Here is a 15396-nt window from a genome sequence, read left to right on the forward strand (position 1 = left end):
CAGAGCGCCAGCCTATTGAATGGGAGCATTAAACCGCATCTCCAGATCCTCTTCCAGTGCCAAAATGTGATGTATCTATAAACACTTAGCTCCCACCAAGCCTTTAAATAATAAAACAAGGTGGAACATAATGAAGGGGCCCAATGAGTCGTATAGACAATTTGTGCTACGAGCAAGTCTTTTTAAGTTGACGGATGTGACATTGTTCTCAAGGAAAAGAAAACTTCAGCATTTTATTTTCAAGAATTACCCTGATCCAAATTAGGTCATGGGCGTGTGAGGGGGGAGGTTGGGAAAAGTCCCAGAGCAGCGCGCAGGTGATACAGACTTGCCTTTCTTCCTAAGCCCAGAGAAGGCAGAGGAAAGGCCCCAGCGAGTGGCATGGCTGGCTGGAGCCACTGGGCTTCCGTCTGGGACACCATTTCTGCCTGCAGAACAATGAGCCTTTAGGCCCCGGGACGAGTCTGTTATCAGCCAGTGGCAGGCTGAGGAATAATCTCCAGCCACTAGCGACAGTGGGTGCCGTATCTCAGGCCAGTTAATGAGCAGTCTTTAAACTGCATCGGCTGGATTTTATTATCCTTTAGTTTTACACCTCTCAGCTTATCTCCTTTTTGTTGTTCGGTGGGGCCCCCACCCCCTCCACAAAGGAGAAGATATTAGTTGACCTTTTTACTTTCCTCCCTTTCTTCAAGTTGGAAGCCACAGCATTATAATAAGCCTTTGTACAAATACACACAGGTGCCTGCATAATTAAAATGACTTGCCTCAGTTTCTTGTGTTCAATACTGGATCCAGAAGAGACAAATAGGTATCTGCTGCATATTAACAGTACAGGCCTGAGGAGCCAGCCCTGCTGCTTATTGGGGTCTTGCTCTCTGAGCTGGGAAAGGATTCATCTTCATCTCCATCTCAGCGAACCCCATGGATTCTGCTGTAGGAACCACTTCCTACACCAGCTCAGAGACACCTAGACGAGACCTAATAGGATCTCGTCTGCCAAGGCCAATGGTTTCCACATTGCCGATTCAATTCAAACCATCAATTGGTCTTTTCAATTTATTGCCCTGAATATTCAACTGTTATTCCAACAGGAGTTGACCAGGCTGGATGAAGGTTTTATTTTGTCCTATCGAGTCACTGGGACTTACCCTGTGACACTGCCCTCTGCTCTTGTAACCTGTTCATGAAGTATCTTCTCTGAGTCTGGAAGGGCACTCCTCAATGAGAAGGAAGAGGACATCTTGGGATGATCAGAGTTTCTCTCTCTAGATGAGTGCGCATTGGGAGAGGCCAAGTCAAAATTATTCTGAATTCACAAAAAAAGTCTAAAATATGAAACAGTGACCCGGATATGCAGAATTAGTCTGTAGTCAACCTTAGTTTTTCACTGTTAAAGATATACATAAGTTAGTGACCAAAAAAAACTAAAGAATTTTGTCTTATTAAATAAAGTGTTTGGAAGAATTCAGAATGATTTCCAAAAGGAGTTAAACATGAAAATGAAAAAGAATTAAACAATATACAAGATATTTTTATGACCTTGAATATGGGAATAACTTCCTAAGCAAGACTCGAATACAGAAGTTATAAAGGACAAGGTTGACAGATCTGGTGATTTCAAAAAGCATTACAGTGAAAGACAGACTGTGAAATGAAATTAAAATATAAATAGCAATCTTGAATAAAATATCCTCAATGCCTATAAGAAAAAGTCAACCAGACACAGAATATACATAGATTTCTTACAAATCTGACAAAAGGAAAAAAAAAAAAGACAATCCAATAGAAAAAAATGAATACAGAGAAAATGTATTGAACAACATAAATAGATAATAAATATAATAATCATTTATTCCAGTAGAAGTCAAATTTTATAAATTATGGCAGGAGGTATTTTATTTTATTTTTTTTTTTTTTTTTTTTTGCGGCCCTGAAAAGGGCCTTTAGTTTTTCTAAACGTTTCAAGCTAGATGCTTTGCTCAACCAGCAAAACCGTAAAGGGTACGGCCCTGACGTTTGAGCGCATAGACCACATCCATGGCGGTAACAGTCTTGCGCTTAGCATGCTCCGTATAGGTGACCGCGTCCCGGATCACATTTTCCAGAAACACTTTGAGCACCCCACGAGTCTCTTCGTAGATAAGACCAGAGATACGTTTGACGCCTCCACGACGAGCCAGACGCCGGATAGCTGGCTTAGTAATACCCTGAATGTTGTCCCGCAAGACTTTGTGATGGCGCTTAGCACCCCCCTTGCCGAGGCCTTTGCCACCCTTCCCACGACCAGACATGGTTGCTGTCACAATCGCAGGAGGTATTTTAAAGCAATGGGATTGGCAACATGTATGGAGGTAAATAAATTTCATTTTGGTGAGAACCAGAGAGGTAGGCATCCTCATGACCGAAGGTGAGGTTGAAAGCTGGTAAGCCACTAGGGACAAGAGTGGGAGCATTGATCAAATTTTAATTGAGAATTTCTAAGAATCCTTTCTAAATAAAGTCTTACAGAGGTGGAGAGGAATGTTCACGGCAACACTGTTAATTGAGAAAAAGCAGAAACAACATGAATGCTCATTAAGAGGGGAGAATGTACAGGAGTTCCCTAGTCGTCCAGTGGTTAAGACTCTGTGATTCCAATGCAAGGGGCACAGATTTGATCCCTAGTTGGGGAACTAGGATCCTACATGCTGTGTGATGTGTTAAAAAAAGAGAGGAACATGTAAAGAAATTCTGGTATATCTTTCTACACAGCCAATAAAAAGAATAGGGAAGGGCATACAGCTATGGAAAAGTAGCTCGTGAAAAAGTTGCAGAATCATAAGTATATTATTATCCTAGATACATAAAAAGATCAATGCATAGACACATACTTGAATCTGTGTGACTGCACCAAAAACGCATTATTAGGTTGAATCACAAAAGGAGGAAATGGATGTTCTCAGTCATTAAATGGCCCAGGAGTTTTTCCACCACGTGGCAGAGCAGACTTAAACCCAGATTCCCTGATCCTCAACGTTTCTCAAGCATTGAAGTGCAGTAGAGCAGGGCTTCTCAAAGGCGCCTGAGGGCCTGCTGGGGTTTTGTTTTAACTTCAGATGCTGTTCAGTGCAGCTGGATGGGGCCTCCCGAGTCAGCTGCTCCCTAGTAATGCCAGTGCTGCTGGTCAAGGATAACACTTTCAGAGCAAGAACTTAGAATTTCCTCGAGAGTTTCCTGCCCTGGCATCAGCCTTAGAGATAAGAAAACTAAGTGCTTTTGTGTGAGAGTGACCATGCTGCTGCTGCTGCTAAGTTGCTTCAGTCGTGTCCAGCTCTGTGTGACCCCATAGACAGCAGCCCACCAGGCTCCCCTGTTCCTGGGATTCTCCAGGCAAGAACACTGGAGTGGGGTGCCATCGCCTTCTCCGGGGAGTGACCATGAGATGTCATTTTTGTGCCCAGTGATAGTGTTGGGGAAAGAGATGGTAGTGAGGGGACGAAACGGGAAGGGAAGTGAATGAATTGAAGTGAGTCGAAGATGCAATGAGATCTCCAAAGTATGAATCCCAGATAATATTTACACGGATGCTACAAAGAGAAAGTTGAAGAAATTATACATGTAAGTCAAGTCAAATGTCTCCAGGTACTGGATGAGCAGATAATTTTTTAACTTGATTAATCCAGATAATTGGTGTGAGTGAAAAGTGAAAGTGTTAGTCACTCAGTCGTGTCTGACTCTTGCAACCCCATGGGCTCTAGCCTGCCAGGCTCCTCTGTCCGTGGGATTCTCCAGGCAAGAATACTGGAGTGGGTTGCCATCTTGTTCTCCAGGGGATCTTCCCGACCCAGGTGTTGAACCTGGATCTCCTACATTGCAGGCAGATTCTTTACCATCTGACCCAGGAGGGAATTTCTTTTATCACTTCTTACACTCATCCAACTGGACAGTCATTGCAAAAGGTGCTGAGAACAGTGTCCGTGGTCTTGCTGAGACCATGAGCCCTCTTTGCTGGAGATGTGGGAATTCTGCCGTCTTTGCTACCCCAGTCCCTCCTGCTGTGTGACTGACCTTCAGAGGTAATTTCCAGCTGCCAGCTAGAGCACTGATTTCCAGCAAAACCTAATTACCCAGGCCTGGTCACCAGCTACCCTCTCTCCATAGAAATGCACTCTGAGAACGACGCCCCTTTTCCCTAGGCAACATAATTCTCCTAAAAGAAAAGGGGGGAATGAGAGAGTCATTTCCTAGGCAGGTTGATAAGGAGTCTAGGGGTCCCCAAGGAGAGAGGGGTCTGGAATTCTCAAGGTGGAAGAAAGGACAAACTTTTTTTCTTTCTCCACATTCCTTAGGATTATATAACAATAATGTATCCTGCCTGAGGACAGTCTCTGGATTAAGGACAGTCTTTGGATTAAACCTTCTGGCTAATTCTGTTATCTTAAAATGTAAATTATGGGAGTAGGTCTGATGAGGTCTTTACAACCTCCAGACATTCTTTGGATTCACTGGAGAGTATATAACTTCATTGTTAACACTAGCAAGCGGGTACTCTTTCTACCCCCTTCTGATGCCTATGTCAGAAGCTTTCTCTATCTCCTTTATACTTTAATAAAACTTTATTACACAAAAGCAAAAAAAAAAAAAAAAAAGAAATGCACTCTGATGCCATGAATTACATGTTTTCCTAAGAGATGGGCCAGGAGGATTAAGATATTTTGTCTTGATTGTTGAATGCCTTTTCCTTCTTCCCTTCCAGAGAGCTTAGGAGGCAGTGTAATTGAATCTGTGTTTCTCTGTTTCTTATGGCAGAGGAATCTGCTCTCAGGGCATCTAACAAGGAGGCTCTGGCCAGGAAGCAAACCCAGTTGCATTATTTAGATGTTATAAATCACCGTCTCTCCTTCAGTGCCGCTAGCTCCCCGCTCAGCATGACTGATGGGCAGAGATCATACTCAAGGTCCCCGAACACTCAGCTTCCCAGGCTCTCCTGGGGAGGGCTGAAAGTTCTCAGAGATGCTAAGTTTTTTAATTTCACAGGTGGTGGTGGACAGTCCTCTGGGCAGCCTCAGGAGAGGGGTCTGTGAAATGGCAGATGCGTGGGGCTGGAGATCTGACTTGTGCTCTGCTTCTCCTTGAGTTCACTCAGCATCCTCACACCCCTCATTAATCTCACTCAGGCCTACTGCCCATCTATAAAGTGGGATAAGTAATCCTACCTAATTTCATGGTCTTTTATTTAATTACTGAGACACTTTGTTTATCCATCATCAGAAATGAGCTGGTCCACACAAGTCAACATCTAAATAAAGCCCCAAAGCAATTTTTAAATTTCAAGCACTTCTTTGGAAATATTTCCAAGAGATTCTGTGAAAGAGAAACCTTTCCTTGGCTTCTTAAATACAGTAGAGCTGATATTGTTTAATCTTGTTTTAATGACTCAAGGTCATCATTATGAATAGTGTTTATTGAGCAAGGCTGAGTGTCAGAGATACCCTCCAGAGCTATTGAAGTGCATGGCTATTTGCTCCTGTGAAAAATAGCCCCCAGACGCTAAGCTTTTGAGTTCCTGCGTCTACCTTTTATAGTATTTCCTGATTCCTCCTTGCTGTCAGGTTACCAGTCATCAATTTTTTTGCTGCTGGAATTCATTTATCTTTACTCACCATATGCTTTCCTCCTGCAGACCCTGCCCTGACCCCTTTCATCACATCTAAGTGTTTATTATACAGTCACACTCAAAATGTGATCCATTGATTCCCCAAGACCCTTTCAGAGAGGTTGTGAAGACAAAGCTATTCTCATAGTATTACTAAGACATGATTTGCTTTTTCCAAGTATTGGCATTTGTCCTAACAGTACCAAGGTCATGGTGGGTGTACTGCTGAATCTTACCACTCATCAGTGAAGCATCACTGACATCTGCTCATCTTCACTGTACCCCTCATCACTACACACTCACAGTCAGAAAAAGAAAAGAATAAAAAGCCAGCTTAGTGAAAGGAGGCATCAAAATTTGATTTTATTACATCTCAACACTGAATACCTGGCTTTTCTCTACTCTGTGAGATGAAACAGAGGTCCACCTAAAGCACAAAGCACGGCTCGTTCTCAAGGAAAAATCACTTGTTAGACAATTTGAGTTACAAGCTAAAGTAGCCCCTTCTTTGTCTGAGAAACAACATTTGTCCTGGAAAGAACAATTGACAGATGCACGACAGTCACCCAGACTTTGTTATTCAGCAGGTATTTCCTTGAAAATGAATAATGCAAACCTGGAAACTCAGGGAACAGCTGACAGCACTTGTAACAAAACATACAGTTTGAGTTTTCCCGAATTTGGGAAATTTGTACTTACTTCATTACCTTAGTGGGTTCCCAATGCCCAAGGTTTTCTTAATGAGATTGGCAGTGATATTCACAACTCTGTGTCTTTTAAAATTATATAATGAGGTATGTTAGAATGTGGAAGATCTGCACAAATCAGTGGATGAAAGTTTTCTAAATAATCAACGCACAATGTTCCCAAATGATGCATGGATAAAAGAGCCAGTCAAAGGGGAAGACAGGACAGAGGATTTTAGAGTAACAGAATACAGAATGTTCCTTGATCTAGGGGGTTTCAGATTTCACAGTGAAATTAAGCTTTAACAAAGTACCACTTGTTAAATGCTGGTGTATACCAAGGGAAAATACTTGCAGCTATCTGAAAAGGCTACTAGATACTTTCTTTTGTGACTGTATCTCTGTGTGGCATTTTCTTTTCACACTTCAAACACAACAACCTATTATAACAGAAGCAGATATGTGAGGGGATCTAACTGTGCCTGCTTAGGGAAATATTAAAGCTACTTGCCAAAATGTAAAACTCTTCTCACTAACTTTTATTTAAGAAGATAACCATTTTTCATAGGAATAGGTTACTTATGTTAAAGCGTAACGAGTTTATGACTGTTATTTTAAAGAAATAATTAATTTTTTCAGCTTAATTTCTAGTCTGATAAATATCGATATTGATAGGTATAATACAGTAAAGCAAGTTCTTTGTGGTCCTCAGTAATCTTTTAAGTATCAATGAGTCCTGAGACCAAGAAGTTTGTATTATGGCGATGAATTAGCTCTTGGTTCTTGTATAGCATTGACTCCTCAGAGCCTCACAACAATCATGCAAGGTAAGTTGATAAGGAATTGCCATCACCATCTTGCTGCAGGGAAAACTGAGGCATAATTAATTACGGCAAGTCTAGATTACAGTCCATATCTTCTACCCGTCTGGCTGGAGTGTGTTATTCTACAATTAGCCTGGAGATCAGAGTATAACCAGATTTATGCCATTTGTGTCTGACATGAGCATAAGTCAGGTCTGAGTGGGCTCCTGAGCTGGTCCTGGGTCATGCATGCTAAGGTGGTACATCACCCGTCTCCATTCTACTCAATTTCCTTTCTTTCCTCTACCCTCACATCTTCCTGTCTCATTCCTTCACTCCCTTCAGGGGTCTGCTTATGACTGCTGTATCAAAGAGGCTTCTCTGCCCACCCAGGACAGAACAGCCCCAGCCTCCTCAACCCACTTGGCTAGTTTTCCCTGCAGGACTGGCTCATCAGTGTGTTGACTGGCCCTTCTCACTGGAATCTATGCTCTTACGTGTCTGTTCTGTGGGTGTCCCAAACACAGAACTGTGCCTGGTACAAAGGAGGTAGTCGAATAAACAGCAAGATCCCAGTGAATAGCACAGAGAACTATAGTCAATATTTATAATAAACTGTACTGGAAAAGAATCCAAGAAAGAATATATATGTAATAAAGCCACTAACTATACATATAGTTAGACCACTATAAACTCTGCTTCCAAAAAACAAAAGGATGCTGTCCATATTTGTTGAGTAAAAGAACGCATGTCTTGAGATGTTTGGGATGTTTCTTTGGGAACCATTGGTCTGGCCAGACAAGTCCCCTCCCAGACACATCCTGGGTACCACCGTATGCTCTGAGCAGCAGCAGGACTTATTTCCCTTCCTCCTTAGCAGGAATAAACTGTGGGGTAAGAGCTTCATTTCTTCCTGGTCAGACAACATTCTGAGCCTCACTCTCTTGAATTATCACAGCAGTATCTTAGGTTGCCTCCTCTAGTCAGCAATCTCTGGGATGGAGGTTTTAGCTTTGGATAGAGATTTCTTGGAAACATCACTGAAAGGAGGCGAGGAGGCGGGTCTGGAGGCTGAGACCTTGAGCTGAAAAGCTCCTGTCACATGTGCCTGGGCTCATCCTCCAGGGAGCTCTGGCTGCTAAGAAGCTGTCCTGAGTGGAGGCTAGGGTCCAGCCCCTGTGGCATCGAGACATGCTGCCCTGAGATGGGACCTAACATCGCATGGGGCAGCCCATCACTCAGTTCCCTAAGGGGACTCAGCACACAGCACTCCAGACATCTGAGTGAATGAGTGTTTCAGTGCAAAGGGGCAATCTGATCAAGCATGCATGGCCTTCGTCATAGAACACGAAACAGGGAAATTCATGGCAAGTGCATGCCACTCTGCAATTACATGATACATTTTAGTTGCTATCATCATCATTACCATCATTGTTGTTGTTTTGACATTTCTTTATAGCCCTTATTGTTCTCTGATGTTATATTTATTATTTATGGGTTGTCTGTTTATGATCTGTCCCTCCACTAGGAGATAGGACTTCTATCATTCAATGCGTTGTTATCAGTCATTCATCAGTCCTGAAACACAGCAGGCGTTCAGTGAATATCCATAGAAGGAATACATCCTTTTATGTTAATTCCTTTTGAAGAAGGGTGTGTGAGTGAATGCAGCCCTACTCAACGACTCCAGTGTAAGCTTCCTAAGGTCAGGGCATGTGTCTTACATCTCTTGTTATTGTCCTTGTTGCCTTTCGAAGGTGACGGTTCGTTTGGAAGGTGTTCAGGGCTGTTACCATCCTACCCACCCATTCCCAGCTTCGTCTCTGCTCCTGTGTTTTGTGGAGCATGCTTACTCCCTCTGGTCTCTGCACCCCAAACAAGCCCAGGATGCCCTTCCCGAACTTACAGGCTGAGCTAATTCCTCCTCATTCAGCCTCAGTTCCTCCTGGTTCCGTATGCTCTGCCTGGTCCAGTATGCTCTGCCTGGTTCAAATCATCCCCTTGGCTTCTCCCCTTAAGTCATCTATATTACTCTTCATTGTAATTGTCTTTATGACCCCAAGATTCCAACTTAGATTGTCTTTTATGTCTGTATTCCTTTACTGCCGGACAAACAGTCTTGAATAATACATCTTCCTAGAACCACAGAATTGTAAAAACAGCATTATAGAAGGTATTGTTTAAGTGGCTAAGTCATTTTAAGTGGCGTGTGTTGGGCAGTACAGCAATAATAGCAGGCGTTTACTTGATAACTTACCCCCGACAAGGTCAAAGCACTTTTCATGGACAGTATTGCTCTCTCCTCCACACTTGATGCCGTGGGTGCATCGCATTGCCTCTTGGTGGGGCACTTTGGGCTTCCCCCCTCACCAGCCTCTGCATGAATCCAGGTAGAACCATTTATTATGTGTTGAACAAATGGAGGAACAAGTGGTTATGGGCTAACTGGGAAGCCCTACAGTCTGCTCTGCTCTTTTCTTTTGCTGCTGACGACAGTGCAGTTGGACATGAACCAGAAGAGACATGAGGACATTAGACCAGACTGTACAGAATTTTCTTCCAATTAAAATCCACAAACCCTAAAATAATTGACTAAAAATAAACTTTAAAAGATTCCAGCCTGGGGTGACCTCTCCTGGTTTAAAATTCCTTTAGCAGTGATTAGAATTCTTAGTTATTTAATTCACACAGCCTTGGACATCTTTTCTTTTGTTTGACTTGCTCCTTAAAATCATTCATTGTTATTTAATATTGTCTATTTTGTATGGACTGTTTCTCCATTGTGTCGTGTTCTGCTTCACAATGGAAGCCTGTTTATCCCTAGCTGCAGTTCATAAAAAGCCTAGGCTTTCCTGGGAGCATCTACAGGTGCCTCTGTGAGGGCTGAGGAGTGGAGGGAGGGAACAAAGGAAGGAACGGCTGTGACCGAGACCCCCTGACTCCTGACTGCATCCTGGGATCCTATACACATTCTCAGAGCCTCCCCAGAAGAGCAGCATGGTTTTTATTACTTAGTGAATCTTCATTGTTCAGTTACTTGGTCACATCCGACTCTTTGCGACCCCATGGACTGGAGCATGCCAGGCTTCCCTGTCCTTCACTATCTCACAGAGTTTGTTTAAATTCATGTCCACTGAGTTGATGATGCCGTCCAACCATCTCATCCTCCATTGCCCCCTTCTTCTCCTCCCCTCAATCTTTCCCAGCATCAGGGTCTTTTCCAATAAGTCAACTCTTCACATCAAGTGGTCGAAGTACTGGAGTTTCAGTTTCACCATCAGTCCTTCCAATGAATATTCAGGGTTGATTTCCTTTAGAATTGACTGGTCTGATCTCCTTGCAGTTCAACAGACTCTCAAAAGTCTTATCCAGCACTGCAATTTGAAAGCATCTGTTCTTCAGCACTCAGACTTCTTTATGGTCCAACTTTCACATCCTTACATGACTACTAGAAAAAAAAAAACATAGCTTTGACTATTTGGACCTTTGTTCGCAAAGTGATGTCTCTGATTTTTGATATACTGTCTAGGTTTGTCGTAGCTTTTCTTCCTAGGAGAGCAAGCATCTGCGTGGATGTGTCGACTTTAGAAAAATGCACAACGTGAGAGTTGTGAGTTAAGGTTTATTTGGGGGCAAAATGAGGACTGTAGCCCAGGAGACGGCACCTCAGATAGCTCTGAGAAACTGCTCCGGAGAGGCAGCAGCGAAAGGTCAGTATATATGTGATTTTGGTGAGGCACATATTTTTGCAGATATTTTGCACATATTACTGCTGGTTACGAGGAGCAGGCATCACCATGAAGGATTTTACTGCTGCTCTAGACATGAGGAGATACAAGAGTGGGACTCATAAAATCTGCTCCTGAAAATGTCTATCTGAAAACCTGTCCTGCCAGTTTCCAACCCTACCCCTCTCCCCTGCCTGAGTACAGAGTGCCTCATTTATGCTGTCCACCCTGAACTCCTTTCAGAGAGTGTTGAAGGTCAGCAGCTACAGCAGAACATGACTTAATCCCTGTAGAGGTTGATGGCAAGTGCCCATGGCAAGTGCCAATTTGTAGTTGACAGTAACTAAAGATTGGGGCCACAAGCAGAAGGGGTAAAGATTCCTTTGGGGCCAGAATGAAATATGCTATCAACAATGTCAGTTCCCTGAGTGATGCAGAAATGAAGTCACTTCCCCTCTGGTAGACACCTCTTCTGCTACTCCCTCTGCCAAGCACCTGATAGAGATCTATCCTGGAGAGTGACATCAGTTATTCGAAGGACAGCACCGGAGGTGGGAACACCCTCCCTAACGGGGACTTCCCTCTGGGAACAAGGTGACTGTGGGTTAGACGACCCCCTGCAGGCCCCTGGATCCTCCAGCCTCATTTTCCTGCATTCCCAAGGCACCGCCTGATGCATGGGATCCTTTGTGGCATAAAGGGATGTTTTGGCCCTGGGAATTTAAAATAAAAGTAGAAAGGAAATGAGGAAGCCCAGCGGAACTCTTTTTCAGAGCTGGTTCCAGGAGCATAGGAGTAGATCAGGCTGTTTAAGAATACCCCGTTATGTTTTAGGAGAAGGGTTTGACCTCTACTATATCCATGTTTATGTGATACTTTCTATTATAAGTGCATCACACTCTGTTCATAAAATTACAAGAGTCTCCCAGGAAGAGAGTGAAGCGGCTGGTATCCCGCACTGCCCCTGACATGTTTATTCAGTCCGGGTTGGGACATGATTGTTATAACCTTATTGGAAAAAAATAAAATAAATTGACATTTTAGACTGGAAATCACATCATTCCCAGGTGGTGTGCACGCCGCTGTGTGCAGATATTATAGGTCCCTGCAGTCAAGAAGCAATTTCTGTGCTGGTGTGGGTTTCCCATAGAGTAGCCTGATTGGATGTGAAGGCAGCCCACTGGCCTCCCTGCAACAGGCCCATAGACTCAGTTATGAGGAAACACAGACACCTTTCTGCCCCAGGACCAGGGCTGCCACATCCGTGAGAAGCTCTGGGCGCTGGCGCCCTGCTCTCTGAGCTCTGTCCCCTCACCCCAGCTCTGCCCAGAACCCCTTCGAGGGGCTGTCACTGTGAGCAGTCCCGGAAGAGGTGGTGGCGCATCACCAACGTAGAGGGACTGCCCGGCGGGATGATGAGATGCCTGGTGGCTCCTGATCGGCTATCAGCCCACTGAAGCCTGGCCTCGGGAAGATGGCCCCAGCTCACTGAGCGCTGGTCCTCAGCCTCCTGAATCAGACGCTCATGATCAGACTTCTGAGATGCCTTCTCCTGTCGCTGACCTTGCCAAGGACGGTGAGCAAACGCTGAGTGAGTTACTTGAACTTTATTCCCCCAAGAGCAGGTTAGGGCCTGGAAGAAGCTGGGTCTGTTAATAAAAACACAGGTGGCAAGTGACTCTGTAGTCACATGGAGTGTAAAACCAGAGACCACACGAATAAGCCCAGGGTTACACAGGGGATGCAGGAAGAGTCAAGCTGACAGGTCCACTGAGTGGTCTCCTGGGCAGCCCGGAGTCTTAGCTTCCCCGCTAAATGCTGAAAACTACGCTTCCGTCATGGCCTTTGCACACAGAGAGTGTCTTTCTTGCTACTCGTGTGACTATGAGAAGTTTGATGAGAAACTTAAATGAGTAAATTTAAGTGATTAAAGTGAATGATTTAAGTGAAGGGATTTCTCCCCTGGCTCCAGAATTCACTAACCAAGAGACAAATCAGTAATTTTCTTCAGAGGAACTGGAATAAAATAGCTTAAACTTTCCTGAATCCTCCAGTCTCCTCATCCACCATGCTGTTCCAGGTCTGCCTGTTGAAGTGGGGTCTTCTGGAGGTCAGTGTCCATCACGGCCTGGCCACACCCCAGGGCACCTCCTGGCCACACCCCAGGGGCATCTCCTTGCACCACTGCCCCCAGCTAAATCGCATGCAGCCTTTCCATTCCAGTGGATGAGCAGTTTAGATGGCATGCATCTATCTCTTGATGGGTTTGTGTTTGCTGCTGCTGCTGCTGCTAAGTCGCTCCAGTCGTGTCCGACTCTGTGCGATCCCACAGACGGCAGCCCACCAGGCTCCCCCGTCCCCGGGATTCTCCAGGCAAGAACACTGGAGTGGGTTGCCATTGCCTTCTCCATTGTGTGAAAGTGAAAAGTGAAAGTGACGTCGCTCAGTCGTGTCCGACTCGTAGCAGCCTACCAGGCTCCTCCATCCATGGGATTTTCTAGGCAAGAGTACTGGAGTGGCTTGCCATTGCCTTCTCCGGGGTTTGTGTTTAGGTGTGAATAAATCAGTGGATAATCAGTCTTATCCCCAGAACTGGAAAGTGAGATGGGAAACTAGGAATGGGTCTCATTGGTGATTTCCCTTCTTTCACTCGCATGCTTTCCCAGCAGCTCTCTGTGAGCCCCCGCCACCTGCCAGGACTTGCAGTGGGCAGGGGGGTGCTGTTGGGGACACTGTGGACGGTCTTGGCATTCACTAAGCTTCCTTGGACAGGCTGGTGACAGAACAGAGGTTTACACTCTGATGCAGGGTTTTCACGTGGGCACCTTGACATCCCGAGACACATTTCTTTGTTGTTGGAGACACATCGTGAGACCTTTAGACACATCCCTGAACTTTGGTTTCTAGACGTTAGCAGCACCCCCTCCCCAAGCCCCACTTGTGACAACCAGAATGGTCCTCAGAGGTTTCCAAGTGAGCCCTTTGGGGTAAAAATCACCAGGTTGCACTTAAGTGATAAATATAATGATGAAAACAGGCCTTACTGGAGCCTAGAGCTGGGGCATCTCAGACTTCAGGATCAAGGAGTCAGGGTCTCCCAGGAAACAGATGGCACCCTTGACCTTGAACAATTGTAGGCAGCTTAATAGGGCTTCCCCGGTAGTGCTAGTGATAAAGAACTCCCCTGCCAATCCAGGAGACATAAGAGACCCAGGTTCAATCCGCAGATCAGGAAGATCCCCTGGAGGAGGGCATGACAACTCACTCCTTGCCTGGAGAATCCCCATGAACAGAGGAGCCTGGTGGGCTACAGACCATAGGATTACAAAGAGGCAGACACGACTGAAGTGACTTAGCACACACACATGCACAGGCAGGTTAATAAGAGAATTATTTATAAGGTGCGGAGAGGGTGTGAAGAGCCATACAAGTAGTGATGTACCCAAGGCTGAAACAGTAGGGCCGTTCCCCTGACCCCTTCCATCTCCTCACTCTCAGTCAGCAGGTGAGGAGGGATCTACCTGCCCAGGAGGGGAGATTTGTGGGTGAGAACCAGCTTGAGAGGAGCTTGTTCTTTACCCAAGTGACCAGCTGGGGGTGGCCTTCTGGGAACACACATCTGAGCTCCTTCCCTCCCCCTGGCCACCCCAAGCAGAAGGCTTTTGTAGCCCATGTGTGCCAGATAGCCCAGGAGAGAGCAAGACAAAGAAGAGGTGCTGTGTCCGAAGTCTGAAAATGAAACATCTGGTATTACAGGCTTCCCTAAAGTGGAAAAGTTAAGTTGAGCCCCAAAGGATACACTAGTTACTTGGGGGAAGGTGGAATAGAGCGTGCAGATAAGGCATGTCATTTCCATTTCACAAAACTGAGTTAAAAGAATCGTTGTTGCATTTATAGTTCATCTGTGGAGCCCCTACCAGCCTGGCTGATGAGAAAGTCAATCTGAGTCATGTTTAGGGAGCTGTTTTTTCTCTCTCGAGGATCCTGAAGCCTTAGAACGTGGTCTCTGGGTCTCAGTTCTCGGGGGTGGGAGCAAGACACCCCTCTGGATGAAGGAGCAAAGAGTGGAGGATAAGGGCATCTCTGCTTCTGGACCCAGCTTCATTGTCACCTGTCTGCATCGCTGTCACTTACAGGCTCCAGCGTGGGAAATGCACAGGTGCCCCCCCCCTGGTGGGAGATGCCTCCATCCACCCCACCCCCAGGTTGGCCCACTTCCCTCTCCAGGAGCTGGGCAGTTTGTTTTCTTGTTTCTTTAAAACAAAGCCTGCATGATAATCATCTCTGGGTGCCTAGCAACCAACCCCTTTAGACCCCAGGACACAAAAGTCATTAACAGTCCTGAGGTGAGAAGCTCAGACCAGGAGACTGCAGAGCTTGGCTTCCAGGATAGGAGAGAGAAGACCTCCCCTCGGTCCTTTCAGCTCTCTGCAGCTTCCAGAACAAAGCACACCCTGGTTTCTTAGCAGACTGCCTGTCATGTTACAAAGCAGGGACTGGACCCACGGCCAGTTAGGCGGTGGGGCGGGGTTGAAGCTTGT

General features: G+C 45.3%; 2 protein-coding genes across 9 annotated transcripts in view; one reads left to right on the plus strand and one right to left on the minus strand.

Moving 5' to 3' along the window:
- LOC109554632 (opioid-binding protein/cell adhesion molecule) overlaps positions 1–15396 on the plus strand; it is a 1067951-nt gene that overhangs the window by 999846 nt on the left and 52709 nt on the right. The window lies entirely within an intron of this gene.
- On the minus strand, positions 1922–2296 carry LOC109553970 (histone H4-like). The gene has a single exon (XM_019954291.2). The coding sequence runs from the start codon at positions 2292–2294 to the stop codon at positions 1983–1985; it is 312 nt and encodes a 103-aa protein (XP_019809850.2). The 5' UTR covers positions 2295–2296; the 3' UTR covers positions 1922–1982.

The sequence above is a fragment of the Bos indicus genome, chromosome 29, assembly GCF_029378745.1.
Source record: "Bos indicus isolate NIAB-ARS_2022 breed Sahiwal x Tharparkar chromosome 29, NIAB-ARS_B.indTharparkar_mat_pri_1.0, whole genome shotgun sequence".
Lineage (NCBI taxonomy): Eukaryota > Metazoa > Chordata > Mammalia > Artiodactyla > Bovidae > Bos > Bos indicus.

Coding starts and splice junctions, on each gene's coding strand:
- LOC109553970 (XM_019954291.2), bottom strand. CDS start 2,294: ATGTCTGGTCGTGGGAAGGGTGGCAAAGGCCTCGGCAAGGGGGGTGCT.